Here is a 27,034-nt window from a genome sequence, read left to right on the forward strand (position 1 = left end):
CCAAATCAGTCTCTACAACTTTCTTATAATTGAGAGCAAACACCTGCACCTCAGTTGCCTATTAGCTTATTTTGATAGAAAGGAAGAAGAAGGGAGCATGCATTTTCTGTCAACCACCAGTGAAGGAGAAATGAAATATAATCTTTTTGAGGCAGGAGGAGACAGAGGTATTCCCTATCATTCACATGCAAATACTGAATGAGTTGAACAGTCTCATACGGTAGGCCTTGCAAATAGTATCCATTTCATTCCTGGTAATACTGAAATTTCGGAACTTTTATTTCTAGAAAAATAATGACTTAATAAAATGAATTATTTTTTAACTATTACTTTTCATTTCTGTCTGGGATTTTAGTTCTTCAATGCCAAATATTATGATTTAGTGTAGTTTTATATAGGCACAAACTCACAGAGTACAGATCTTATGCAAATATGTTGAAAATATGGTTTATTTTGCTCACAATACAATAAAAACTGAAGATATATTTAGGTTGTGTTTAATGCCTTGTTAAGCTATGTACTTACTTACACATGAGCTTTCCCTATTCTTCATCTGAAATCACCCTAGAAAAGCCTAGTCAAGAGAATTTATGGGCTACGTGAGGCTGAAACTCAGAAAAAAGTATGTGTGGTAAATTCATTAATCAATGAGTGTCGTTTTTACCATCTTATTTTGTGCCAGATACTGAAATTAGATCTGTTAAGGGAGAATCTTCCAACTCCTAAGGAGCCCTACTGAAATTACTTCAGCCTACAGATGACACTCATAACCTTTTATCCCACTACTTCCAGAAAGCCACAGTTGTCATCTGAACTACACTGCATTTGTGGAATGCCATGTTACTTCACATTTCTCACTAAGGAAAACAAAGTCACAGATGCACATGTATTTAAAGGGATCTAAAATCTAAATTTCATTTGCACCTTGAAGTCAGTCTTTGAACAGGCAATCTGAGGTGAACGTGTTCAATTTGAGGTGAATCTTACACTGACTAAAGCATGAGTATAAGGTACTATATTCCATAGCAATGCAAACAGAAAGTATAATAGGAAGGAGTCTTGCAAAGAACTATTAAAATGCCATGAATTTAATGAAAAATGTCTTCTGAAAGATTGTAAGGAATTAAATTTCTTTACATCTGCTGCAAGTCAGTAACAGAAATTTTAAATACAGTAACTTGGTAGATAATTGAACAGATAAGTACAGATAGATTTACTAGAGAAAAATACTTTAGATATTAGTTTGGTAAAAGCAAGAGACACCATGTTGATTTCAGCTGCTGACTGTGGTGTAAATGCATTCACAGTATACAGTATTCATAGTACCAGTTATTGAAGACAGGGACTGGCAATAGAGATCTGCACTAGAAAGAAACCAACATACTTAACTGTACATATAAATTAGTTCTAAAGTCCTCTAAAATAAAACCTAAGTGTGCAGTAATAACCTCAAACTTCACTGTTTTGCTAAATATTCTGTAACTTGAAATTTTCTCTAACAAGGAGTTCTCTTGACCCTCAAATTAATTAGTCTGATCTCTAATTTTAATTTTAATCTTTCCTAAACCTTCTGGTAACAGTGAATTGCTTGTGGAGAGCACAGAATGGAATAAAACAGCTGGACTGAACTAATGTGTTGGAGGGAGGAAAAAACCTTTGCAATTTATTAATGTATTCAAAAGACTGTTACAAAACTTTACAATTTAATTATTAGAAGATTATAGAACTGCTTCAGTGCTTCTGTACTGTGTTAAATAAACTGTACGTGCAAGGAGTAATAAATGAAATTGTTAATTTCAGTGCATCCTTGGGGAATAGTAGGAGGGAGAGTTTACATTATTTAGAGCTCCAAATGGATTTGAGTTTATATACAGTAATAAATCTTAACTACATTGTTAATTAACCCTGTCTCAAGCCCCTTTTTACCTTAGGAGTTGAAAGACAGTGTCTGTTAGGATAACTCACCATTCAAATGCTTAAAGATGTTTAGGACTGGGAGAATTTGCCGGTAATAAGGCACCAAGGCCTCCCCCACCATGTCAGCTGATGCCACCAGGTGCTGGAGGATTTTCAGTGTGCTGATGAGGACGCGGCGGTTACGAAGGTTCAGTGCATCTGTGATGCAAAAAGAACAACAGGCAGAAAGTAGAATTAATTTCTAAAATGTAGAGGGAGGGGGAGGAGTCCTCTAATGGACAAATTTAATTAAACTGTACTCTGCCGGGGATTGTAAGTGGGCCTTTATTAGCCCAGCTTTGAAAGATGGATTGCAGTCCTGACGATATAAAACACTGCCTTGTCTGATTGTTATTTGTTCCCACAATTTGTGCTGACTCTTCAGTAACCCAAAGAATGCAGCTCATTATTCCCTCATGCTGCCTGTGTAATACTGGTGAGGTCCAAACAAATGAAAAATAAATGTTCAGTAAGTACCATTTGGGGCCAATGGAACTGTTCAACTGCAAGACAACCTGCAAAGGTTGACAACAGATACATTCTAGTGCAACAATTAGTGTTTGTATGTTTGTACTCATTTATTTCACGATCATTTTATTCATTCAACTAACAATTCCTACTATTCTGAGAATCAGTACAATGAAGCAAATGTTTATAGAAAAAAAAACTACAAAAAAACCCCTGTAGGCTTTTTTTTTTTCAAAAGAAAAACACTCTAGAAAAAAAAAGATTTTGTCTAGCCTACTTAGATTTTTCTCTTAGCTTTCAGTGTCACGCTTCTAATCTTATGACACTTTGACATTTCATAAATACCTTTTTTTCTCTCCTCTTTTAATTTTACTAAAAGCAAGTACTTTGCATTCTCTCTTATAATTAAAAATGAGTCATGCTTTTTATTTTTTTCCTTGCAAAATCCATCTATTTATAAAAGCTTCTCTGAAATTATGCAACTGGAAGTAGCTGACAAATTTGGTATGCTATTATATATTGGTCTAATTCTCCAGTGTTCTGTCCACTTACATAGATGTTTACATCATTGCACAGAGAAAGAATTGAAAAAGATAAGCTCATATTCATTTCTGTGTTTTATAATCACAGAAGTATATAAATATGTGACTCAACATATCATAGCATGACACTAACTATAAGCATTTAGAAAAATTATAAAGAACACACCAAAATTTGAAGATGAGTTACTAACAACTTCTTTAAGAACTGCCTCTTCAAACCAAAGTAATAGGACTGAAGATGTTGCAGGAGGGTTGGAACTAGATGACCTTTAAAGGCCTCTTCCAACCCAAAACCATTCTATGATTCTACAATTCTATGATTCATTATTTCTGGTGCTGAGTTTTGTCAGTGCACAGGAATGTCTTTTCATAAGGAATGAAGTAGTATTCTCACACAGGAGCAATGTCGTTTTTTCCATCTCTTTAAGCAAATGCACTGTACCTCACCCGCTTCTGCTTCTTGTTGCATGTCTGCTGAATGATAAAAATCAGAGTGAGAGCTCCAAAGCAAGGGCAGGGCAGACTGGTTGAGTCAATGTCTAGAGACAACTCTTGAAAATCAACTAGTAAATAAGGTCCCTTTATGCCTCCTAGCATGCTTGTGAACAGCATATTGAAACTACAGTTAGAAAACAGAGAGCCCAAAGTATAAAAGTACTATTGCACATCATAGTGATTCCAAGTTAGAGAAATACTGCTAAATTAAAATACAGACTGAATTCCTTACTTCTTATTTGCTAGTCTCTATTGTAGTCACCAGGCTGCAGTTAATTTCATATTGTCTCTGAGTTTATTAATATGTCGAATGGAAGCCCACCAATGCAGCATGCTTACATTAAGTTCCAGCAAAGAGGTTGGCTATTCCAAAATATGCTTTTGTGGGTAGATGTTCTAAGGCTGTTTTAGCAAAGAGAGATTTCCAGACACAATTTTAAAGATTAGGTCCAAGTCTCAGGTAGGAAAATATTCTCTTACAGAGAAACAGGCATTATTCATTTTCATAAAGGAGTGACTGGAAAAGGAAGCTCTGGGGTTCCAACATATAGATTTATTCATTACTAAATTGTCATACACATAAATAGTAGCTAATGGAACTTTTAGGAAAAGTATCATTAATGCTTGTATTTTAAGTACAACAATTATGTCATTCATAAAACCATGAATGAATATTTATATTCACTTGTATGAATGAATTAATATAAATTAATAAAACTGATTATTCACACACACACTAATAATTAACTAAATGACATAAAAAGTATCATTGACAGAAATTACAGCTTCTTAATCCTTAACCAAAAAATTGTACCGACGTCTGGGAATAGTTCTTCCTGACTGTAGAAGCTGTCCTAGAGTATAAGAAACCTTATTTTGAGGCATGCAGTGTGTCATGTAAGTGGAAATGGCTGTCCAGCTATCCCTAGGAGGAACTTTTGGGTGGATCCCATTTGACGCCACAGACTTCAGACTTGTCTCTGTCTAAGTGGTGCAGCAGGTCCCTGACCATTTCCTCTTCAATTATGGTGGCTTCATTCTGCTCCACATCCATGTCTCCAACTCAGGAGATGGGGTATTCCAAGAACAATTGGTTTTACTCCTAAAGACTGAGGCAAAGAAGACATTTTGACACAGGTACCAGCAGGCCTCATGTCATTTAAATGGACCCATGATCAAAAAACTCCAAATTCTTCCAGTGACATCAGGCTCAGAGCCAGGTATTGATCTGCTGACTCTTCCTGCTTCTTCCCTCATCATTCTCTGCAACTGGAAGGGACTGATCCCACTCTTCATCCCTTAACCAGCTGTCCCAAGGCCCTGAAGTCTCTCGATTGTCCTCAGACTTCTTGTTTAGACTTCATCACTGCCTACCTAAAAAATAAATAATGGATAGTAATCTGAGGGCTGTACCAGGGTAGGAAGCTTTCTCTTCACATCTTTAACCCAGGCCCCAGGGAGGCATCAGGCTTTCCAAAGAAGTGGGTCCAGTCTGCATATTAAGCCTTCTGTTCCCTGCTGAAAGGACTTTCCTATTACAATGGCAAGTTCTTTTTTTCGTTCCAGAAGCAGTTTTGATGCAGGGCACAGTTCAATTTGTGACACCTTCATGCTAGCTGAACCATCATCCTCATTATTGTTTGGTACCACTTCCAGAGCCTTTTATCTATTGTATAGGGGCACCTGGGAAGGTGGAGCAGTCCCAGATGAGATGGGCCTGTTGCACAAGTGAAGGAACTTGTCACCATTACCCCCTACCTCTTGAGTCACTGTGATCACCCATGCGGAGAAAGGATAGGGAATTCTCCATATCACACATCCTGTCTGCCTGCTGTGCCTGTCTCAGAGAAGGTAGGGTGCAATTCCAGTAGTCTCTTTCTCTCACTCTCCTTGATATTTCTCAACCTACTGACCTCCTTCAGGAACCCTGTCACTAAGTAAAGGAGTTCCTCTACCTGGGCACACCTCCCGCAGCTGGGCTCACTGCTGCTGCCCAATACTGGTATAAGAGTAGGACACACATTGCAGCCTGCATGCATATAGATGGAGATGGATATGATAGAACCAAACAGACTGAGAATTTGAGCCTGAATCCCTTCAAATTGCAGAAATCTGAAGTGTGTGTTAGGAAAACACTTGTAAATATCAAAAGTGAAATCAAATTGACTACAGAACTGTTGTTATTCTTATTAAATATTTGGACTGTGGCACGCATAGCAGTCAACCAGCTCCTGGCTTGATTATATTGGGCATTTTATAAACATTCAATTAGAGGCAGTACTTGACCTGAAGATACATCAATTTCAAATATCTGTTTATCTTTTAAAAATCTCGTAATTATTTTCGGTGTGCTACCATCACTACAGACCATTCTCTCATGTGAATCAAAGGAAGAAAATTTTAATGCAGTATATGAAAATAGTACATTTCAACACATTGGAAAATGTCACTGATATCCTGAATTTACCAGAAACTGAAGAAAGTACTGGTATCCTTACACAGGAATAAAGCAGACCATTTAAGACTCTTGGTACAGTACAGCTACATAGCCCAAATGAAGGAAACATGCATAATATCCCAAGTATTCCAATTTACAAAGCATGTTAGACTGTTGCCTCTTGGCTCAGAAGCCTACTGTAAGAGATGGATCTTCACAATAACAGCAAAGTGAACAACTGGTTTGCTTCTCAGCTAAAGACACCTTCCTGCTCCTGACTTCCCTGGCTCAATGGTACATATTTCACTTTGGTCATCTAGACTACAAGCTATGAATTGTAACATTCTCTTAAACAGCAACTTGGACAAAAAACCCCAGCCCAATACATTGGTTCTGTTGCTTGGTAGTTTTGATGTTTTCTCCTTTAATGGTATATAAACTTGAAGATTTCGCTTGTGATTACAATACACATTTTTCCAAGAAACGAGCAACCCTCCAGCTTAAATAATTGCTCAATTGAAGTTTATAATGAAGTATTTTTCATTCAAACATATTTTATTTTGTGCAGCTACAGTTTTTCCAAATAAATATTTTCTGAAGTTCATCATAAATTTCTTAAATAAAAGAGAATTTTACAATGCTATCAGGTTAAATATCTGATGCAAATGCTCAGTATCTGAGTCAGCTCCGTGTTTCTACCATTCAAAGCCACAATAAGAGATAATTATGAAATTTGAAAGCATATTTGAAAGACTGAATATTTTTGGGATGGAAGTTTTCCAAAGTGCTGCTTATTAGTTTGTTAGCAATGATCTTATATAAAATACAAATTCATTGCCTTCAGTGAATGTTAATTCACTGTATTTTTAATTTCAGTTACATTTTATTGGCAATTGATGTAAATTTAGAATGTTCTTTTGCTAATTTCCCTTAAGAGCAGAAACTTTCCTTAAGATATATACCACCTGTTTGCAATAGAAATAATTATTTTAAAACATTCAAGCCTTTTAGTTGGGTAACATTTCTAACACCTCAAAGAAAAGACCAAGAAGTTATGTAAGTTTATTTTTTATATGTATATTTTATTTTTATGTGGCAGTTTGGAAAATCCTATCTCAATCTGAGATGTTGTCTGTAATAGAAACCAGAGTTCTCATCTTTGGGACTGATAGATTTTATAAGCCAGGAAACATGACAGCATTTCTCCCAGTACGCAGTGGATCTGTTTCATGACACAATGTATCTTCACAGAAGAGATCGAATCAGAACATTCTTCCCCAGATAGCACATCGATAGCCTGAACTTTACAGTCTGAAATCAGTTTCCCCAAACCTCCACCTTGTGTCTAAGTACTAAATTTAATTTTGGTGGTTGTAATAAAAGTTATGTTGATAATTTACTTCTCTCTAATGTTCACTGGCCTCTAATTAGATTCCATTTCTTTTTCAAATACATCTGTGAATCTATGTTTAGAAATGCACTGACAGATTCCATCTTATATTTAGGTCTCACAACCAAAGATTAAAACCAATTCAGTTTGTATTCATATATCTCACTCAAGTGGTAAATGAGGCAACTGTTTTAGAAAATTCTTTGCCTGAAGCAGAACAAGATACATAGAGGAGGTCTCCTGTAGGGCAACAGGCACTCAGGATAAAAATGCTTCGATTGTTGTGATCTACTTAATCTTGTTGATCAAGGGCTTCTTTTAAATTCACAGAGTCAGGTTGAAAGAACTCCAAACACAAAGTGTTCTCAAAATGCAATCGATTAAAGTGATATATACTGCTCTTACAGAGATTTTTGTCCAAAACTTTCAAAATGCATACTACTTAACTACCCGAATGGATATAACAGCATTATGCTAATTTCACAGAATGGTAATGAAGGTAAGGAACAGTAATGAAATACAGTGTTTCAATCAAGAGTAAAACAGAATAACAACCTTGTGTTCTGTACAAGTCCAGTAAGATCCTGATCCAAATAACAATATAGATGTACAGATATTTCTTCCTGTACAACTGAAAGTAATGTGTTGCAGTAAAGTGATGGGAAGGAGGAGTAGGGGGCAAGGCATGAAAACCACAGGACAATGTTGTCATCAAAGACTTGATTTTGTAAAGCCAAAGCCTATGACAAAGAAAAGGCTAAGATCCATAAGTGAAACATTGATGTTTGCAAGAAATGTGATCTAGCAGAATATGGAAGACAAAGTCAGTGCCTTTTTTTCAGCTTTAGTTGTGCTTGTAATTGTGGCATTTTACTAGATCAGCTCCTATAAATCTTGAATTCTATTAACATTTGCGGACCCAGTTTAATTATCTAGTATAACAAAGACACTGAGAAGAGAGTCCCAAAAACCTTCTCAGTGACTATGCCAGTCTATAGAGTTTCCATCCATTTCCAGGTGAACATTCCTTCCTCTGGGCTAAGCTACTAAAACTTCACTGAGTACCCTCCCTCCTGATGAAAACAGATCTGTTATCAATGAAATGTGATGCCATTTTCAAAAAAGGTCTGGGCATTAGTATTTGCATTTGTACTGCAAAAATAATATAGCATTCTAAATGTATTGTTGGTCCTTGAAGAAGAAGAATATGGACAAGAAAAGCCTGAAAATACAGTTTTCTTAGACTTTCAAAAGCTATTTGGTAAGGTCCATCACTGGCTTTTAAAAAGCCTAACTGCAATGGCTTCCATATAAATAAATAATGGCTTAGAGATAGGAACTGAGGGCAACAAAAAATGATCACAGAGGAGGAGTATCACTACTAGGGGCTTGCAGCAGTCTATGCATAAATTCATGCTTTTCAGGAGATCCATAGATGATTTGGAGGAGATTTGGACTGATGATAACAAAGATTTCTGACGACATCAAGTTATTCCAGATGCCAAAGATAAGGGCTCACTCCGAGGAACTCTAAAAGGATTTTACAGTCCTTCTAAATGGGGTGATAAAATGGCAGATGAAATTCATTACTAATAAATTCTAAATGTTAATAAATTAATAAATTTAGGAGAGAATAGCTCTAACTCCAAAAGTCAGAGATGTTAATTGCACATTTCACTTGGCAAACATGGATGAGATTTATCTCGATTGAATGAGAAACACAGTTTTTCCTCATGGACAGGAGTAAGTGGGAGTAATAAAAAATCTAGGTTCTATGCTATTTGAAAATACCTGAGATGACCAGTTTTGAGCAGAAGAATGTAACATAAACCTAATTACAGTCACTTGTACTGGTTGATGAAACCTACAGGGAAGTATTTGAGTATCAAGAAAACTTAAAAAAAGTCAGAGACCCTTGCTTTCTTTAAAAGCACTTTAAGTCTTATAAAGCAAGCTTGTTTACAGTTATTTTTCAGTCTGTGATGTTAACAAGCAGAACTGGTTCTCAAGAGCAACAGTCAGTTAGGAAGAAGATAATTCCGTTGAAGGTTTGATTTACATCCTTTAGATGAAAGAAATCAACTTCCATGATTTACAGAGCAGAAAACCACATTTATTCCATAAAAATCAGCAGAATGAAAGGAAGCATTTAATGACTATTAAATACTCTTAAATATAGTAAAGATATATGAGAAGAAATGTAAATATAACTGGCCTTAGAACAACTGCTAGCAACACATTCAACTTTACTTATCTAAATGCAACAGTGACACTGATTTGACACTGAAGAGGAATTAACTACACTGTTGTCCAAGACAACAAGAATCCACGTTTTCCATGCAAATAGAAAACAGAAATCAGTTTAATTTAGAAATTTATTAAAAATTAAAAAGGACTCTGTAGGTGACACTGAGGGAGGAATGCTCTGTTCATTTCTCTAGATCTGACTCACAAAAAATCTGTTTCCCTTAATGAAATATTTTCAACAAAGTTTAAGGTATCCATGATCTACTGCGTCACAGAAGGGATTTTTAACACCATGGAAAAACGCCTCAAAAAGTAAAACTTCAGTGTTCCTTAGGATGGAGATTTTTCTTTTTTGGATTCAATCAGAAGAGCTCGTCTGCTGAATGCAACTGTGTAGAAACAATACTTCCATCTAAGTTACAATTTAAGTGCAGAGATGTGAGCTTTATTGGCTTTTGGGTCTAAATTCAGATTGCCTACACATCCATTTTAGGATTCACAGTGTAGAATAGAAAAGATTCTGGCAAATGGGTGATTCAAGATGCTTAAGTGTTTACTTTCACATTATTTACTTCTTTAGCAAAACTATATCAAGATGTTCCTATTGATCATTTCTACTCACTCACTCCAGCTTCTGTCCTGTTATGTACTATTACCTCATTTGTGACAGTGCATTTATAAACTAGACCATTGAAATGATCTGAATTTCAAAGTAATGCCACTCTGAAAATATTTTGGGTTTATTTCAGATTTGGATTTTTTTTTTTCCTTTTTATTGATACATCTAGATGTGAAATTCACTGAGTTGCTCCACAAAAAAATGCATTAGCAAAAGTCAGAGTGTGGAAGCTGGAACAATTGGTGACTTTGTGCATGAAGGGGTGGAAAACTCCTACAACTACACTGCCAACAAAGCAAATGTGAATGGTAGCATGCTCGCTGCCTCTGAAAGGAGAGGAGGTGCTTCCACACACTGTGTTGCATGTCCCTGATGTTACTCATAGAAATATTAGACAAAGGTGTAGAAACTTCTGGCACCCTCAGTGTTTATGTCTGCATGTGCGTTTCATGCAGAGAACGCTGGGGAACTATGCAGTCGGGAACCTGAGAGTTGCAGAAGACTAACGAAAGCAAGAGAAAGGACTTAGAGTTTTTCTGATTTGGCATTTGTTATGGTAAATGTAACATTAAAAGCAACAATTTGCCCTCCAAATGAGTATCAAAATTAATTTCACATTCCCATAATGTCCACAGAATTTAGGAGTATTCCATTGACAAGCACATGGTACAATAGGCACCTTCCTGGCTATTCTTGGTTAGTTAATGTTAGGCCACACATGAATTTTAAGATAAATCAGTACATTACTGAAAGACATGACAGGGCTAGACAGATTCCTCTGCTCCCTAAAAATAAAGGAATTCTCACATAACATACAGGCATCTTTGCTTGCTACCCCAGCGGTTCTGTTTGGTTCTCTGCCACAAATTCAGTTTTTGATATGGGGCAAAAATAGTCTCCTTCTTCTGCCTTTTTACTTGTCTGCAATGTGAAAGTTACAATATGGATCTTTCTGGCAAAGAAGACATTTGGCTGTGTGTTGTACGTCGGAACTTTTATGACCTGCTCCAAAGTACTTTGCTATTGGCTATATATCTCAATTTATGAATCTTTGCTGAGGTTTAAATAACTCAGAAAACAGATTTGCCTATATCTTCTGTGAAAGGGAGTAAAAAGCCTTACACCTTAATTAATTCCATTTTCTGATTTTGCATTTTCTTTATTGTTAATTGGATTCTTTACAAGTTTGACAAATACAGGGAATTTATTTTTCCTGTATTTTTTGTCATGCAATGACTATATTTATAAACTATTTTATCATGTTTTTCCAGTGCAAGGTAAAATATATTTTGAATTTTTATTTTGAGAAATAAAAATATATTTTGAATATTTTTCTCCTTGAGAAACTAATGCCTCCAACCTGAAGGCTTTTTTCTTCCTCTGAATTTCAAATAAAAAAGAGTGTGTGTCAAAAACAAAACAAAAAAACCCAAATATTTTTCAAGTAAATATCATTCTTCTTTATTATTTTAATAATATTTCAAGTATTTTAGAAGAGAAACCAGGTCTGTTAATTTCAAGTGTATGGGGTTTTTTTCCTGACTGCCTGTTTCTATTACCAGAAGAAAATTTGTTGAAAGAACTTGGGCTTACAATAACACATGGATTGATTAAATAATATAGTTTTTATCTCTAATGATATAGTGCTCAAAAAGTGCTAAATTTAAGCAAGGATGGGTGGGGATAGATTTCTCCTTAAATCATTATAATACAATACAGAATTCTAACATTTAATTTAAAATGTTTTTAGAGAACAGCTCCTTACTAATATTTTCCTTTGATGAACATACAGGAGAGAAAACTGCTTTTAAAAGTATTCTATCTTCAAAGTTGTTATTCTGCCTTTCTTATAACCTTGTCTCCTTCATCATATATATTACCTCGACTAACAATAAATTGATTCACTCTTTCACAGTAGAAATATGGTCTACAAGAAGACTGGTTAATCAGACATAACTCACCCAGTGGGACACTTTAGAGACAGTAATACGTGTAAAACATATCTGAGTTTATTGTGGATGCAGCCGAGTCACAGAAATGCATGGCTATGACGACACTGCTATATTACACAGTCATGGCAACTTTAAAAACCCTTAAAAGTATGCAATTTCAGATTCTTGGGATTGGTGTTGTCTTTTTTAATATTAATATGGCTTTAATTAGGAAGAAGCCTTTATCATTGATAATACTTAGACTCTTCACACATTAAAGCTTATATAGAAGCCTTTTTAAAATTAAAAAATAAGCACTTGAGAATAAAAGAAAGCAGAACCAACAACTAAATTTAGCTAGTAGATTCTTCAATATGTTCCAGTACCATAAATTGTGACTTGATTTAAAAGACTATATATCAAACCCATACAAATACCCTTACCTAGCAGTCTCTAATGCTAAATGCTGTGCAACACCTAAAGCTTCCAGGTAACTACTTCTAAGCTAGATTCTGGTCTCAGTAAGACTTTTAAATCCTAATGGAATAGTTGCTGTCATAAACTTGCAGTCTTTTCTGAAGAAATTATTTCAACTTTCCAAAAAATTGATACCACTATAAATATATTTGTGTGGTGTTGAAAATACTGTTCTAAAGAAATGACATGATTCTTCTCTTTATATGTTCCCCTCTTAGAGATAAAAACCAGTAATGTTGTTTTCTTAACCTTTCTCAAGTGTCGCAGAGTAACCATTCTGAATATTATATATTCATTTTGACATTTTTAAAATCTACAGTAAGATAGAGATAATGACATCTATAATTAATCTTTTTTAAATTGAGAAAAAATTGAATTATAAAACTCCACAATTCTGACCCTTCCAACACTATTATTTCAGTATTATCAGGTTCCAAACTGCATTCACTTCCTCTTTTTCAAAACTGTACTTGACTCTATTCATTCTGTATCACAAATACAATTATTCTGTTTTGCTCTGTATTAGAATGGATGCTGAAGCCTCTCAGAAAAACAGGACAAAGCACAGCAATGATACCATTAATGATTAACGATAAAAAAGAAGCCAAGTTAAACAAATATGAGCATCTATTTGTATAGGTGTAGTGTGCAGACTGAAGAATCAAAATACCTAACTAAAGAAGGATGATGGCTCAGAATAATATCTCTTCAAGGCACTGATATAAAGAAAGAAGAAAGGGCAAAACAATATATCTGAAAGACTAGGTGCTTCAAAAAAATAAAGTTTTGGTGGTACTACACTTGGAGTTTCAGTGGTATTCAAATAATTTATTACCTTTCACATAATTCTACAGAAAATAGGTATGAATATATAAAACCTTCAAAATTAATATTTTTAAAATGCCATCTGTTAATTTCTCCTGTCACTTTAGATGAATTGGTCTATACAGTAATGGATCTACATCATAAATATACAAAATCAGCTAAGAAAACATCACATTTCCAAAGACCAAGAGCCACCTGTAATAAAGAAACCCACTAACCAGATAGCCTATTCTTCTGGATTACTGCAGATATCATGGGCAGTAATTGATTGAAGACATAAGCCTTCTGGCCTTATATCTTAAAATTTACTCACATTTGCAATAACCTTCATGAAATATACTGGCTGTCATGTCTTACAGCTTAATTAGCTATCTTTCAAAAATCTACACCACACAATTACAATTGCAGGGATTTTTTTTCCTACATGTTCACCTACTTTTTATTGGGATAATGAGCTGAGGAACGACAGGAAGAATCTTGTTTCCACCATGTTCCAGCATGTCATGGATTCCTTGACGAGCAAAAAACTCATATGGAAATTTCGTTTCACAAAGCCCATCAAAGAACAAAGGCAGAAAGTAATGATAGTCCAGATTTTCAATCTCTACCTGAAAATACATAATAAACAAACAAATAAATGCATTTTTTCAGTACTAATACCATGTGATCAGGCCAACAGATAATTCATGCCTTCTACACAGACATGTTTAGTAAATAACAATTCATTTTTTATCACTGCAGAATATCATTGAGTCTCAAATATGGTTTATGACCAGATATTAAAATACAGATATATTAGACCTAAGGGAAGGAACAAAAATTAATATATTCACATATATTTTCACTTTTGGATAAGTCAGTACCAGATTCTGTACCTTACTTTGCAAGTTACCCACAGGAATCAAACCAGTCATGTTAAGAACAATACCCTGTCTATTTCAGAAAAATCTTATATCTTCATTTGGACACTCAACTAGCAAGAGGAAGAATCCTCTTTGTAAGCAACAAATATCCAGGACAGCACAAATATCAATATTTGTACAGAAGTTTCAACTTTCTAGAATATTGGCCTAATATATTTCCTATTAATGTCAGGAGCAGAATTATAAAGAAATTCCATTATTACCTACTGTGAAAAAAAAGGTAGAGAGAAATCAGGTACCTATTTTTAATAGGAACTTCCCTCTAATCCTAAAATACAAAGTGTGCTAATCTTAACAAGTTGTGGACTTTGTGCAGGATTTTGCACTCTAGTTTTCTTCCCTTTTCCTTCTTTTACCCATCAACACTGTTCCACATACACTCAGGTTAGGCAGAGAGAACCAGAAGATTGTTTATGGCCTGTCAGAGTTCTGAATACAGCTAAGAAGTGACTCAACAGCAGTGCACTTTCTCTGAACAGAATATGATCCTCACAAGCACTTGGAGACCAATCCATCTCTTTAAGAATCCACTTCTATCTTTAAAACAATGCTTAGCTGCTGCCCTATTTTTCCAGTGAGATTAGGTAATATCCAGATAGATGGATACTAACAAGCTTTGTCATATACACCAAGTTGAACCTCCAAATATCCTAAATAAAATTTATCTGGTTAAGCAAACAAATACCCATCCACTGATTTCAGGGCAGAAATTGCCTTCTCACTTGAATTGTGGAAGTCTGATCTAAAGCAGTCAAGAACTGAACTTAGGTTTTACGCTTCTTGGGCAAATCCCACGGTCAGCAAGCAGCAGACAGAAAGTCTCTCTTTACAACCATGATACATTTTGCTCCCTGCTTGACTCTGAGTAGATCTGAATCCTGGTCTTGCACATCTTAGCTACTGATTTGACTGCTTCAGTCTTTCATGTTGAAATGGATCCATCCGTGATAAATCAAAATAAAATTGGAACAGATACTTGAAAGTAAGTATGGCCTCAGGTTGCTCTACAGGAGGTTTAGATTAGATATTCGGAAAAATTTCTTCACAGAAAGGGTTGTAAAGCACTGAAACAGATTGCCCAAGGAAGTGGTGGTGTCTCCATCCCCTGACATGTTCAAAAAATCTTGTGGCTATAGCACTTGAGGACATGGTTTAATGGTGAACATGGTGGTGATGCTGGGTTGACAGTTGGACTTCCTGGTCTTTTCCAACCTTACTGACCCTATGATTCTTTGAATATCCTAGGGTCAATTTATGAGAAAGTTCAAAAATAACTATACCAAGCAACCATATATGAAGATCTTAAAAAACATGAATTAAAAGACTTTTAAATTCCCAAATTGACGGGTTTTATATTTCCTGAGGGCATTCAGCATTGCTACTGGCAATACTTGTGAGATGGTAAAAGAAGTCTGCCCCAAAAGTCACTGAGAACAGAAAACAGCAATATAGCAACTACAAACTTCTGGTGTCAAGTCTAAATCAGAGGCCAAATCCTCAATACAGCAAGAAAGCTTAGGTAAGAAGTGACCAGGTGGTCAAAAAATCATTGACAAAACACAGGACCAAGAAGAAGTAATTTTTTTCCTGTTCTCTGTCAATAGGACAATAAAATTAACACGTTTCTTTTTAATGTTTAATTTGTAGTTTATAATCTTGTTAGATTTTTTGTAATTAAATGCTCAATAACAAAAAATTTGATTTCAGAAAATCAAATCCAAACCCTACTTGTGTCTGGGGAAAGTTCTAGACGTGAAAGATAATGTGTGGGCTTTTTTTTTTTTAAACTGGGGAGTGTTTCACAAGCCAAAACACCATTATCACACTATGTCTTTGGAGGGAGTGGGGGGGAGGGTTAGAATGTATTCCTTACATTTCCAACCTTTCTCTATATGAAAACTCTTTCAAAATTACAAACTATTTCCATGAAAAAATATCTTTAATACACATCCACGTTAGACTACTGTATCAGGATTTGCAACTATTTTGTTGCAAACACATATAGTAGAATGTCTCATTTATTTTCTTCCACTCTTCACTAATATCTCCTCTAACTGTATCTTTCCAGTTATCTTTCTCAAAGATGTGATATTTCTGATACTCTAAGCAATTTTTTTCATCTGTTCTTTGCCCTTGAAACATGCTTTTTCTGTTTCAGATATAAAGAAAGCTTCTGTGTTTACAAGCTTGTCAATGTTCTTCAGTGATAATAACTAGTCAAAAAAAAAGATATTACCTTTATTTATCAACTCTGTATTATGGTTATACATTGCATATACATAGGAATGATATATCAACTTTAAGGTGAATATGATTTCAGGGTTTAAAAACAACTCTGATTTTTACACATGGCCAAAGGCTTTATTATGCAAAAAACCTTTACAAAATGTATGTCAAGCTGTAGATCATAAAGCATTTGTGTGTACTATTCCCTTCTTAATTAATTCCAAAGCCATAAATGATTGACAACCAGCATGGCTCTGAAAAGGATTCTGATTTCTAACTTATTCCCTGAAGTGTCAGCTGTCCAAGCATACAGACAGTTTTTACTGGTATTTTTTGCTCTATAATAACTCCCACTGTATGGAAGCCAGAAATATTTTGCCTTACATTCTATAGTGTGAAACCCTTTCCTTCTGTGTTTACTATTTAGCTTTTAGAAGTGGCTATTATACAGCTGTTCAGAGAAAAATGTGATTTTTCTGTTTACGCCTACAAAATTCTTTTGTTTTTTATATCCACCCACAAAAAATGCTGATTAAACCTCAAATTCTTGGCACAACTTGTCCACATCTGAGAATAATGCTGCAAATATGGATTTTAAGAAGAAATCTCACAATAATTATTATGAACTTCTTTAATAGTGGTTTGTAAGTTGTGCAGACACAGCCTCTGAACTTACAGTAAATAGGCCAACTAATAAAAATTGATATAAAATATATGATTACACAACAAAAGCAACTGTAGCATAATGAGTAAAATCTGTTTCATGAAACTTCCAGGCTCCTTAAGTATACTAAAAGCTCGCTAGGTGAAAAACAATATACTGTTAATAATTGTTGCTTTATCGGTACATATAACTGTTGTACAAGATGGGAGGAAACCAATGGCAAAGTCACAGTTAATTTGTCCAGAAAAAAATCTTTTCCTATGAAGCAGCTCACAGTGAGAGGCAAGTCTGCTGAGATAATGAAAAATTAGATAAAGGTTCTAGGTTGACAATAGTAAAATAAGATTTGTGGCTAATTTTGTGGCCTGCTAGATGAAGAAAGTAAACTACTTGAGAGAACTTAAGGGATAGAAGAAGTTTGACAGTAATGATATCATCGGTCTTCCTTAAAAAATCTTATTTAAAATAATCTAGTAAACTATAAGGCAAACCTGAGTTTTAGAAGGTAGTGTTTAAGCTACATAACCAATTTAATTTTCCATCTCATTTCACACAAATTATTACATAATACTATGTCTTTGATATGATTATCCAAAAATTGGATTTGATCTTCTAGAAACATTATATCTAACTGTGTATCCACTCACTTAACGTCTTTCTCCAAGGTATTAAAATTCAGTATAGTAAAAAACCTCTGAAATTGTTGGCTTGATAAGGACAAACAGGAGTTTTGTAAGGATTTCAGAGATTTTGTATGGAGCATTTGGTAAAATAATAGCTCCCTTTAAGATTATTTTAATCTCTATTTTGTAAGTTAATGGAAAGAGAAAATCAGAAATATTCTTGAGCAATCTTTGTTTAAAACCTCCTTTACAATTTTTCTTCCAGATTTCTTTCAACCTTCTTTTAAGCTTTTCTTTTTTCCTTACAATATCCTCTATCCACAGTCAAGATGAAGCCCTAACAGAAATCTTTTAACTCAGTCAAACAGTATTTAGAGCCTTTTTAACGTATTCTGTAGATATTTAAATTTCCCACAAGAAGTTAAATAACATAAGAAAATATTAGCTTCCTATGGATAAATTAAGAGAAGCAATAACAAGACGTCTTTGGAATGTTAGTGTACTGGCTATTTGAATTCAGCTTTGAAATGTAAAAATAAAACTCAAAAATTAAAAATACAGAAATGTTACATAGGTAATAATTTTGAATTTACTGCATTCCCTACTTCCTCCATGTTAGTTGCAAGAGTAAAGCTGTCATCAATTTGCCAACATGTCAACAAATGGTTGTGATTTCAAATGAAGTTGGGACATGGTAACACAGGTCCGAAAACACCAAAGAGGAGTATAATGTGCAAAGGCTGCCAACTACAGTGCACATCTTCAAGTAATGTAGTTCCAAACTCTCTTCTCATTCTAATTTTAGGGGCCTATAATTGATTATGATTCTCTAGCTATTATTCCTATCTGCACAATGAGGCTCTTTCTACTCCTAGATCCAAAACGATGCAATACAACTCTATCCCTGCAGACTAGTTGCCTCTCTCCCTCATTTTTCTACTGCTTTCTCTCAGCTGACATTGCTGCCTAATCCATGTGAATTCTTTTCAAATTATGGGGAAACACTCATAATAAAGTGCATCCACTTATTTTTACATATGAATTAGAACTATGACTGAAACAGAGATGGTTTGACCAAAATTATTTGGCAATATGGCAAACCCAGTGTATTCTTAATCCAGTTGTAAGCAACAATGGCTAGAATTGCATATGATCAAGACCTCTTTAATGTTATTGAAAGACAAATACTCAAATTTATGTCAGTACATCAGACTTACTCAATAGATACTATTTGCAGAAAAACTGCTATAGCAATTGTGATGGTTCTGCGTACGGGTCATGGTTCCAACCCAGCCAGCAGCCAAGCCCCATGCAGCCATTGGCTCACTCCCTCACCAGTAGGATCAGGGACACAGTCATAAAGGTAAAAGCTGGAGAACTTGTGGGTTGAGATAAAGACAGTTTAATAGGGAAAGCAAAAGCTGTGCACACAAGCAAAGAAAAACAAGAAATTAATTCACTGTTTCCCATGGGCAGGCGTTCAGCCACCTCCAGGAGAGCAGGGCCCCATCACATGTAATGGCAACTTGTGAAGACAAACACCATCACTCCAAATGTCCCCCTCTTCCTCCTTCTCCTTTTTTAAGATGAAGGTCTCATTAGATTATCATAGTTAACTGATTTCCAAAAAAGCATGTAAAATATACTATTTCAATATGGCAAATACCTGTAGACTACACTTCAAGGACTGCTTTCTTTCAATTGACGGGAAGCATTATAAATATAAAATGAAACACCTGAGAAAGAGCTCCGTAAACATGACTCTGACAAATGCGGAACGTACTTGCGAATTGTTTGTGTGAAGCAAACAATGGACCACAAGATAACCTCAGTGGCAGACAAAAGTATTTCTGGTACTTCAGAACGTATGCTTATCGAGTTACATTCTTCTTGCTGTTCAAAGGCTTGCTGACACATTTTCAGACACACCTAGTTGCTTTTTTCTTTACATGATTTATCAATATGTAATTGGTGAATGGGAATTAAGATCTCCTCTGGGGTCCATAGCCCATGGTAGATTAAGTTCCAATCCCAGCTGCAGCATCTAAGAAAGCCCTCACAGGTGCACTTAGGCATCAGCAAGAAGTAGAGGATAAGCTCTGTTCCTTCACCACAAACACACACAGAATTATCATGGTGAAGAAGAAACATTGAATTTTGCAGACACTTTATCAGACACCAATGGACAACTCTTCTCTGAAAAGGAAAACAAAGACAGTAAGATTGTTCAAAGCAAGGGGAGAAGGCAAGGTAGAGGTTAATTCCTCTTCTCCAAGGCAGAGTTTGAAGGTACAACGATAATAAGGAGCTGGTTGCAAGACTCTCCCACTACCTCCTGAGGAAGATATACTGATCTTTATTTACCTACTTTGTGCAGTATGGAGTTCATTTTAAACTTCATCAGAAGAGGAGTGAACCAGTTTGTTCATCCCCACAAAACACAAACAATGTGGTATGTTAGTAAAGAACTAATTTAAAATTGCCTTTTAGGAAATAAATATTCTTTTGCTCAAAGAACATTTGCTACAATTTTAATAAGATGAACCCTAACACTCATGTTTAAATTTTTAAAGAATTGTGAAGGTAAATGAGAAAAGATTATCAACTGATTGTATCCCATTAGGGAAGCTAGTGGCCACTAATTGTTTTCTTATTTTTTGGCATTCATTTTCTTTCCCTTTGCCAATTATTCAAGCGAAGCTGTCTGTCGAATTAACTTGAAATTATTTGGTTTTAATAAAAAATAACACAAAGCACAAAAATTAGAGATAAGTGCATTGGCACAACGGCACATATAAAAAAGTGTCTTTGGAAAAACAACTCTCAGAAGATTTAATTTAATAATATACTATAAATGATATTTAATAATTTAATAAAATACCACAAAACCTTCTAAAATGTCATGCACAACTTGAATTGTCCATCCACACAATTTTGAATGGATATAGTTTTCACATATAGTGAAAACCTTGCAGTTTTATGGCATTAGAAATTGTGTAAGCTTACAAAACATGTCATTAAACATTATCATTTGTCAATTATATTTTTTAAAAGAATATAATACAAATTACAAAATCAAATTAGAATAGTGATTTTTCTCAACTAAGAGCATTCTATGATATAATTCCTTTCAGCTTCTGACTCTTGACATCTATCTCAAGGCAGGAAAGTGGGTAGAATCACTATAATAAATAGAATAAAATAGTAGTACTGTGTTGACTATCCCCAACAGAAAAGAAGAAGAGATATTCATTTCCTTCAAATGATTTTAGGTAAGTCTAATATCTTACGTTGGAAATATTATACAATTTCAAAGTTCATCCAAACAGGGAATATTTGCATTTTACAACAAAAGCAGCAAATGTGTTTTTCTATATAAATGGGATTAAGCTATTTCTTTTTTTCAGACCTTTCCCATTATTCCTTATTCTGAGCAAAGTTAAGGGGTTACTGACAGTTCCCTACAGGAATAGACATGTTGCTCACAAATTCCAAAAATGCGTTGCCATGGGGGATTTCTGAGCATTGTCAGAGGAAAAAAATGTCCTACCTATTTTACACTTGTTCCAATCTGCAAATTTTTAGGTTGTATTGTGTATTTCTAGATTACATCACTATTAACCAAGGCAAACTGCACAAAACAGGAAAGAAGACATAGTCTATTAGTTAATTTCTTATTATACAGCTAACCTTATTGATTGCACACAGCATTTGGATAATTCTCTTAGTGAGAACAACCTACTGTTTACGTCGATTTTCTAAAAAGAATCTATACTTCTCAGAAGCATCATCCAATTGCTATATGCACAAGGTCTCAGTGACTTAACTGGTTGTCTCATAAATTTCCTAAGAACTGAGAACCTAGTTTACTACACTAAAGTAAAGGGTTTATATATCTCTTGCTCTTATGAAACAAGCTTGCTAGACTCAGAGCAGAAATTTGTAGACTGTACTTTGCAGATTCAGCTTGTTGAAAGCAATCTAAGGCACAGTTTTAAGTTAACAAAATAATAGATAAAGGATATCTGGCTTTGTAGATATAGAATTAGGATTTCAAAATGCTTTCAATAGAGTCCTTTTCATGAGATTATTAAGTTAGTAGCCAGAGAAGGCAAAATGAAGTTCTTTCATGAATTAAAAGCTGGTTACAGTAGAAGCAGCAAAAAAGCTAATGGTGGAGTACCCTGGGGATTAGCAGAAATGGTGCTACTTAGTATATTATCACAAGCAACAACAATTTTAAATTAAAAGTGTTACTCAGAATGATAGCTGTTATGGAATATTGCAAAGACTAGAAATTGGCTGACAAAATGAAATGATTTATCAACATGGTGAAAGAAGAATTCAAGATAAAAAGTATGAATTATTTTGCAACTGATAATGTCGCAGTTTCTAGTAATTGCATTGATTAATATTAAGGCCTATGCGCAAATATATATGAAAGACTGGTCTACTTAGGAATTCTTGACTGGAACTAAATAAAAGTTTCTGCTCACTGCTTAGAATTATCCAAGCTGTCACAACAAGGAGTACTCCTCGTAGAAGGTTGGTGGGCAACTTCACCTAAGTTTGGATGAATTTAAGGTTGCTGCTTTTGGTTATACTCCTTCCACGATCGATCCAATGGACACACAGAAGCTGAGATCTACAATATTTTGAATGCATATAGTAAAATCTAAATTATTTTATTTGTTTAATGAGGAATTAATTTCTCACAGCAAATTGTATTACATAAAATATGGCAAAGCAAATGATTACTGTCAGCACATTTGCTGAACTTACTACTAAAAGGAAATCAACAAACAGTATAAGTTTAAAATTCAAAACACTGACATCTAGTCAGTTTCTTGACAGACCTAAACTAATCCATTTTAAAAGTCAAGTCACAAATTAAGTAAGATACACAAACTATTGGTCATTCCTTTATTTCCTAGAAGCCCTAGCATAGGGCTTCCAACTGATCTTTATTTTATAGTCATTAAGCTTAATTAAGGAACAAATATATGTAAAAGTGACCCAATCACTCAGGACTCCTAATTGTATATCTCTAGAGGTAACATTTTGATCATTATAAGCATTTTAATGGTGTCTCATATAGAAGGGTATTAAATCAATATTTAATCTGACCTATCGTGTGGCTTCTTCAGAGCCACAGGAACAAGATTAAGCTCTGTACTGATCAACAGGATTTCTTCAAGAGGGAAACTGGTTAAACCCTTACTGTTTTTCAAGACCAAGGTATTTTCAGGAAGTGCCAAGAAGCTGCATATGTTGACAAAATAATTGCATAACTGATTGTCTTTGGATGACAATTCTTGAAAGTCTTTCCCCAGCTTTTAAATGATATATCCATTTATGAATCTGTTCACCAGCAGAATAGGCTTGTTTGGTTCAATTTCCCATGTATGAAAATGACATTCCTGCCCAGGAAAGAGCAACGTCGGAACATTTCCAGATAACCATCCAGAATCCAGAACGATACTATAACCCAGTGGGACAGTTGCCATGAATGCTGTATATCTAGCCCAGGAAGTTTTGTATCTTACAAACAAAGAAGTTATGCAATTGACCCCTCACAAAACAAGTTGGAGAAAAACAGGGCTACAATGTGACAATCTTCCCTAACTTCACGACTAGTACAGAGGAAAACCAAAACATTCTCACAGCTTCCGAGTGTGTCTGAGAAGGAGCATGGATCAAGAGCAGTTTTGGAGCAGAGGAGGGTTTAAAAAGATGAGTTCAACCACCAGAAATCCTTTGTTCCACGGCCTCTGAGAGTCCTGGAAGATGGCTCTGAAGCTACTTCACATTTTTCAGCCATGATCTGGTGGAATGAAATACCTGAGACAATCATAGAATCATACAATCACAGAAGGGACCAAGTTGGAAAAGACCTCCAAGATCATCGAGTCTAATCCTTGATCCAACACCCGTGGTTACTAGCAATGCTGAAAGGTCCCCAAAGATAAGCTGCAGACAGGTGAACCAAATACTAAATGAACCAATTCCAGACATTGACAAAGCCCAGAAATGGAAGGGAATACTGCACCATCTGCTGGCTGACACTAGCAGAAGGTGTTCTTTCTATCTCAAGAGCGAACTATGAAACAAGATAGGTAGGATTTACTGCAAATTTTAAGGTCAGATTTTGAAACAAACTGACTGGGTTAACACAGAAAAGTTAAAACCCTCCCCTTATGAAAATCCATGTTATTTCAAAGAATTCAAAATTTAAGACTAATTTTCAGAACTGGTAACTGACAGCATGACTAACAGTTGTTTGCATGAACTACATCTATGCTTAAAACCAAAACAGGACATGAATCATTCTCTGAGTCCAATGCATAGTTGTGTAGAAGAGATAATTTCTGTACAGCTACACTCTTGGATGTAAAAACAGGATGGTTGCCTTTAAATGGTATACTGCCAATAGTCTTGGTAGTTGCTTCTCCTGAATCATGGATGAGCATTATCTCAGCAAATAAGCCCTAGACAAAATCATAGCATGGACTGTGCTATCTGTGTACTTAAACTGTGCTGTGTTAATGCTCAAGGCTGTACTATCACATGACCCTGCTAGTTTTCTAGGAAAAATGTGGAAGTCGGCATGACTTACACGAACCTAGGTGGAGTGAAGAGCAGAAATACATTTGCAAAAATAAATCAACAGAAGTCACCCGGAATAACTTTTAAATATTATATTAAATATATCAAAGCATATATGAGAAAAATGTTTGGTGCAGATGCATCAATCAAGACCATAAAGTGAGTTGATTAGACAGTATTACTCTCAAAAAGTAAAAAATAAACCCAGCTTTAGGAGGAGATTATAGTTGTTTGTGGCATCTGACATGGGTGTCTGTGAAATGAGTCACTGAATATAACTGTTACACTGATAGTGTCATGAAAATGGCATTTAACAGTTGGAAAGAAGACTTCAGATGACTTTCAGTCAATATACCCATATGACCTCTGCTGATTTTTTTAAAAATAATATGTTTTCAACAAATCCAACATAAACAAATACTGAAATAATTAATTTGCTTCTTTGTGGCATATGCATTTACCTGTGATAATTTATGTAGCTATAGTAATTTGGATTTCTGTGCAAAATGCCACGCCAGCCTAAACAGAAGTTTTCTTCATGTATTGGATACAATTTTAGTGTTATGATAACTGAGTACACTCATAGCAACAAGCAACCACGTAATTCAAAAGATCTTTCTCAGTTTGGTACTCATAGTAGATCCACTTAGGTATGAGAAAGTTCTGATTGCTTCATTAAGCATTTATTTACTCCTTTAAGAAAACCTTTTTCCAAACAGTATTTGTTCCATAAAGATAGACTAAGTCTCCAGAAGGAAGGAGTAGTTTTGGTGAGATCTGGATGGAAAATATTAAAATGTACTACCTTACTCAAGGCTTTATTTTGTTGTATTAGAAAAATAACGGACAAAATTTTTGAAATTTAAAAAATAAAAAAATCTTCTATAATGTTGATAAACCCAATGGTCATTTGCCTAAGTTCAAGTAAAATTTCTAAGAGTAAAATGTGTTTTATGACTTAGCAGCTGAATAAGTTGATAAAGGATTATTTTAATTAAAACTATGACTAGCAACCCTGTTTCAAATGTCAGAATATGGGTCTTTTTACTCTTTGGCACAATACATTTTATGTTCTTTTATTGTACTTCTTTTGTTTCAATGCTAAATTTATCTTGAAAATTCACATGCCCTCTAATGTTGAAAATGTATAGTTTTGAAGGTTTTTAATTTCTTGTTAATGGAGTCTATATTATTGAGTCTAGATAAATTTAAGAAGGAAAAATTAAAACATTGTATTAGTGTATTTTTCTATTTTAATGGTGCTCTTTAATTCTTGAAACAACAAAGATATAATACCAAATTATTTTCCAAAGATCCCAGAATCTTTCTTACATTGTGTGGATCTACTTTGCAGGTATATTTATAGTCCTTATGGAAATCAGTAAAATACTCTTTTAAAAATATATACACTTAAGTCTGAACATACTGTAGATATTGTGACTGGTTGCCTATATAAAATCCTACCATACAGACATAAATAGACAATGAAGATAAGACAATAATATTTTGAATATATATAAATATTTTTAATTAGTATAACAAACTTAAAAATTTTTCCAATCAACTCCTTTCAAAATCAGAAGCCATTAAGAGATCAGCTAAATCTTGAATTCTCAGATCAAAATTAGATTTCTCCACATTAAAAAAAAGGGGGATCATGTTTACCAAGGTTATTTAGTATGCTACTATTCTGCCACAGCAATGCTTTAAATTTTAACCACCCAGCATACTAACTCAAGGACTTTTTTCAGGCTAGATGAAAATGATGGGAAAGGACAAACTACTACAGAGGCTCAGATAAATAACTACAGTTGACTGCGGTAATGATAGTTCTGGATGATTTTTTTATTTTCTTTTAAGGTAATAAAAACTATAAATCAAAGACAAAGTCACGGAAAGTAAACTGAACTTAAATAAAATAGCTATCAGTTAAATAAAGTAAAATAAGTAGGAACAAAACGGTTGCTAGCTTTAATATCTTTACAAATCTCAAGAATTACATTATAGAAAATCCTGTATCACACAGTCCAGTAAGTTGGAGCATATTTCACAGGATCATTGCCTAGTTCTTTGTCTTTTCTATTCAGTTTATAAGTGAAAGACAAACTGTGCCTTTCAGTGTGTTGCAATCTGAATTTGAAACAAACAGATTTTTATAATAATAGTTTTTTACTAGATGAAATGAGATCAGGTTACTGGATTTTCAAACTGTCTTTAAAAAAATACAGTGAGGAGGTCAACACATCATGTTGCATGTGTCTCTAAGTTATAATATTGATATGCATCCTAGGTATGTATCTTTATAAGATTTTTGATTGATACTTCTAGGAGTTTTGTGTTAAAGAAAGGTTCCAGATGCGCATGGAATGACCAAAAGAATAAATGGCAACAACTTATGCACAAAATACTTGAGAAATCATGTCTATACAAAAGGGTTTTTTTTCCTTTTCCAACACTTTGTTGGCCATATCTATATTCATTCACAGTTAAATAGCACAGATAAATAAGTAATGCCAGTAAATTGGACATAAAAGTTAAATGGACTAAAACCAATGTCAAATATAAACGTAAGATTACAAGCTTAAAAAATACCTACTTGGTTTCC

The 27,034-nt window shown here is 34.5% G+C and overlaps 1 protein-coding gene across 1 annotated transcript in view; it reads right to left on the minus strand.

Annotated features, from left to right (window-relative positions):
- The window catches only part of PACRG (parkin coregulated), a 232,809-nt gene that overhangs the window by 94,865 nt on the left and 110,910 nt on the right, over positions 1-27,034 (minus strand). Inside the window, exons 4-5 of the mRNA XM_027687004.1 lie at positions 13,824-13,995; positions 1,966-2,115 (exon numbers count right to left, since the gene is read on the minus strand). Of these exons, the coding sequence (XP_027542805.1) occupies positions 1,966-2,115; positions 13,824-13,995 (322 nt within the window). The remainder of the gene's footprint in view (positions 1-1,965; positions 2,116-13,823; positions 13,996-27,034) is intronic.

The sequence above is a fragment of the Neopelma chrysocephalum genome, unplaced genomic scaffold, assembly GCF_003984885.1.
Source record: "Neopelma chrysocephalum unplaced genomic scaffold, ASM398488v2 Primary Assembly neopelma1_23, whole genome shotgun sequence".
NCBI lineage: Eukaryota > Metazoa > Chordata > Aves > Passeriformes > Pipridae > Neopelma > Neopelma chrysocephalum.